Source organism: Hakea prostrata, chromosome 7, assembly GCF_041222555.1.
Source record: "Hakea prostrata isolate BN-2017 chromosome 7, UWA_Hpros_2, whole genome shotgun sequence".
NCBI lineage: Eukaryota > Viridiplantae > Streptophyta > Magnoliopsida > Proteales > Proteaceae > Hakea > Hakea prostrata.
The window spans coordinates 41,560,911-41,564,316 of record NC_142606.1 but is presented as its reverse complement, the minus strand read 5'-3'; the positions used below and the strand labels follow the sequence as shown (position 1 = coordinate 41,564,316).

Sequence of the window (3,406 nt, the reverse complement as noted above, 5' to 3'; positions counted from 1 at the left end):
AAACGATGGGTTACAGTCTGGCTCTCGTATTTGGAAATGGAATAGTGGTTCTATAAAATTTCTGAAGGAGAAAGTAATTTGTAATGTTGTTTTGGGAAGCTATACTTATTTGCCTTTGACCTTGGGCTTACGTCTGTACCACCTAATTTCTCTAACCGTTTTCCCTCTACCTCTACTGGGGAATTTCTCAATCACGATTGCTAGAATATTCCATCTTTGGTTATGAATATCCTCCCCCCTAATTTTGTTTCTACTATCATTGAAATTAAGGTGTCATTGAGAGGAGATTCTTGGTTGTTTACTCCTTTAAAATCAAGTGCTCTTTCAACCAAAGTTGCTTATCTGTCAATTCACAGTCTACCATCTCCAACCCCTCCTAAGCTTAAAAAGTGGTGGAAGATTTTATGGCATTTGAATATTTTGCCCCATTATAAAAATAAATAAATAAAATTAAAAAAATTTGGAGATTACTAAACAATGATCTTTATTTGAAAGACGTGATGACATCTAATTGCTTCCCCCCCCCCCCCGGGTGCTTTATGTGGGTTGAAAAAAAACTGACATGCACCTCCTCTTTTGGTGCTCATGGATGTCCCACATTTGGAAACAAGGAACTTTGGGGATAGATTTTTGTTCCTATGTTGCTCTGAACCGAATGGAGGTTTTCGTGAACTTATTTTTATCCCTTCAACAAGACCCAAGTTTGAGATCTTGGGTTTTCTTTGTCCTTATCATCTCTTTTTATTATATTTGGGATAGTTGTAACAAGCTAGCTTTTCAACATAAATCTACTGACCCTAGGGGAGCCAATAAAACAGTAAAGTACTGGCAAACTTGTTTGAAGTTATATGAGATAGGGAATTTTAATTGATGCTCCTTTGGGAACACTTTCTTTCACCACATCTACATTAATAAATCTTAGCTGACCACAGATGATAACCAATGTCTTTGGATTGAAATCCAGGGTTATTTTTACAGCAAGTAAAGGAATGGAAATGGGCTTTTTGCATGGTGAATGAAGGAGCTAGTGTTTTGCTAAAGGCAGGAAAGTGGGTCTTCTTCGGAACAGGATGCATGCGGCGATGGATGCTCTTATTGTAGTGGATGAATTGGATGTGTTTGAGTAGATCTCTTTAGTCAAGCTCGTCACTAACTGTAGGACTTTATGCGAGGCTTTACCTTGTCCTGTTAAGCATGTGACCTTCTTCCCTCTCTTTTTGGGTTTGTAAACAAGGGTCTATGCAGGGTTTACTTAATTATGCTATGAACAATGGGGTGTAATTTGGCAGGAAAAAATTTACAGAAAATGAATTAACCGAAAAACAAACAAAAAAGAGATGGGATATGAAATACCTGAGATTTGGATGAAGAAGACATCAAGGAGTCTTTATTCTCTCAAATAAATTGATAGAAAATCGTTTCTTTCCAAAGTGAAACGAAGAGCCACGCTTCACATAATCCAGGTTGACTTACAATAAGAGGGAGCTTACTCGAGGTAGATAAGGGAACATAGTGGATCACTTTTCCTGTTAGGGTAGCACAGACTACTCCCCCTAAGCTTCTTTACAAAAAAATTGGTGTGGTACTCACATCTGAATAATAATAATAAATAAATTTTAAAGTGGCCTTGGTGGGTCCCACATCAACCGCACCCAATTTTGTGGTAAGGAAGCATCAAAGGATGTGATCTAAACTCAGGAAAGTTAAGCTAGGAGCTCAAAGTGAATCAATATGAAACACGTTATTAAACATCACCCTTCATGGAAGGGATTGGAATTTATAAGACAAAAAATGATGATTCTTAACGTAATATACTGACAAGTTTATTGTAGTGCAAGTTTAGGTGTGGGTGTCTTTGAAAATTTTCCATAGAAAATATAAAACATAGATACATTTGAAGAGGGCTCAAAATCTTACTCAACCCAAAGATGACTACAGACAAACATACAATTAAACATAATAAAAGAACAAAATTGCAAAAGCAAATATAAGAAATTTCATTGTGGAAATGGATTCACATTCCTTTATGGTGTTTGGTTTTCCTTGATCATTTGCTCTGGTTGGACACCACAAGCCTAGAAATGAACTTAGAACATCTATTTTTCCTCCACAGTAACTCTCGTTCAACAACCAATCCAATTATAACACCGAGCAATATCCCCGCCAACGCAAACCTCCAATCGAGTAAACATGTTTCATCATCATCATCACCATCTCCTTTTTTGGAAAATTGATGTGGGAGGTAAAACTCCGCACTTCTCTCCGTCAAAGGAAAACCACATAATCCTGCATTTCCCTCGTAGGAAGCATTTGAAAAAGTGTTGAATTGGCTCCCTTGTGGAATAATTCCTGTTAAGTCATTGTAAGATAGATTCAAGACTGCAAGGAACGTCAAACTTGCTAATTGCACCGGGATTTCTCCAAAGAGTATGTTTCTTGAAAGATCAAGTGACTCAAGTCCCCTTAGTTTTCCCATCGAAGATGGAATATGACCTGTTAGGCTATTTTCAGACAAGTTGAGCACTTTCAATGCTTTTAAATTTCCCAATGCATCGGGAATCTTTCCTACAAAGAAGTTGTTGGATAGATCAATGGTGGTGAAGGTGGTTAAAATTTTTTGCATTTCCAAGTATATTCCCTTCTCAATAATTACAATTGTGTCTTGATAGTATGCGAAGTATTTTGACTATTGTAGTACAAGTCAGATGTATCCTCGTCAAACATCATAGCTTTCCAATGGGAAATGTATTGCAATGGTAAATCTCCACTAAAATTATTAAAAGAGAGATCAACAACATGTAGGCTTGGGAAGGGACGAGAATGAGGTTGGATGGGTTGAGCAATCGGACCAAGCAAATCTGTTAGGACCTCAAAACAAGAACCCGTAACTCAACAAGATTTTCCAACCAATGAGGAAAGGTACCATTCAACCGGTTGTTTGAAATATCCAATAAGGTGAGTAACTTGCGGTTGCCTAGTGATCTTGGAATTCCTCCTTGAAAATTGTTTTTGTTGAGTTTGAGGGTATGCAGATTGCACTCAACTTTGAATAAATCAGGAATGGGTCCTTGTAATTTGTTTTCTTCCAAATTTAGCACCCCTATATTGCCTTTGCCGAGGCAAGTTGGAATGCCACTGTTCAATTTGTTCTTGGACAAATCCAAGATATCAAAATTTCTCACTTTGCAGATTGATAAAGGGATTTTTCCAGTTAATTTGTTGTTTGAAATTGAAAAGAGATAGGCGGTTTTAGAGAGAAGGGAAGTGAGACTCCCTAAGATATGGGAAACAACCTCAGGATCATACTCATCAAATGTTTGGGAAGAGCATGGTGTAGATAATTGACATTCTTGTATCATGTTTGAGTGAAGATCAAGTACTTCTAACATGTTGAAGGAGTGATTAG

General features: G+C 37.3%; 1 protein-coding gene across 1 annotated transcript; it reads right to left on the bottom strand.

Moving 5' to 3' along the window:
• Positions 1-2,047: 2,047 nt before the first annotated feature.
• On the bottom strand, positions 2,048-3,359 carry LOC149011193 (receptor-like protein 33). The gene is made up of 2 exons (XM_089162581.1): positions 2,883-3,359; positions 2,048-2,686 (listed from the first exon to the last, which is right to left on the bottom strand). The coding sequence occupies exons 1-2, from the start codon at positions 3,357-3,359 to the stop codon at positions 2,048-2,050; spliced, it is 1,116 nt and encodes a 371-aa protein (XP_089018707.1).
• Between the last annotated feature and the right edge of the window lie 47 nt (positions 3,360-3,406).

Bases quoted from the DNA above. Each gene is read 5' to 3' on its own strand.
- LOC149011193 (XM_089162581.1), bottom strand. From the start codon at position 3,359: ATGATACAAGAATGTCAATTATCTACACCATGCTCTTCCCAAACATTT. The intron at 2,687-2,882 runs GTTCTTGTTTTG...GTACTACAATAG, and splicing joins AAAATCTTGTTGAGTTACGG to TCAAAATACTTCGCATACTA.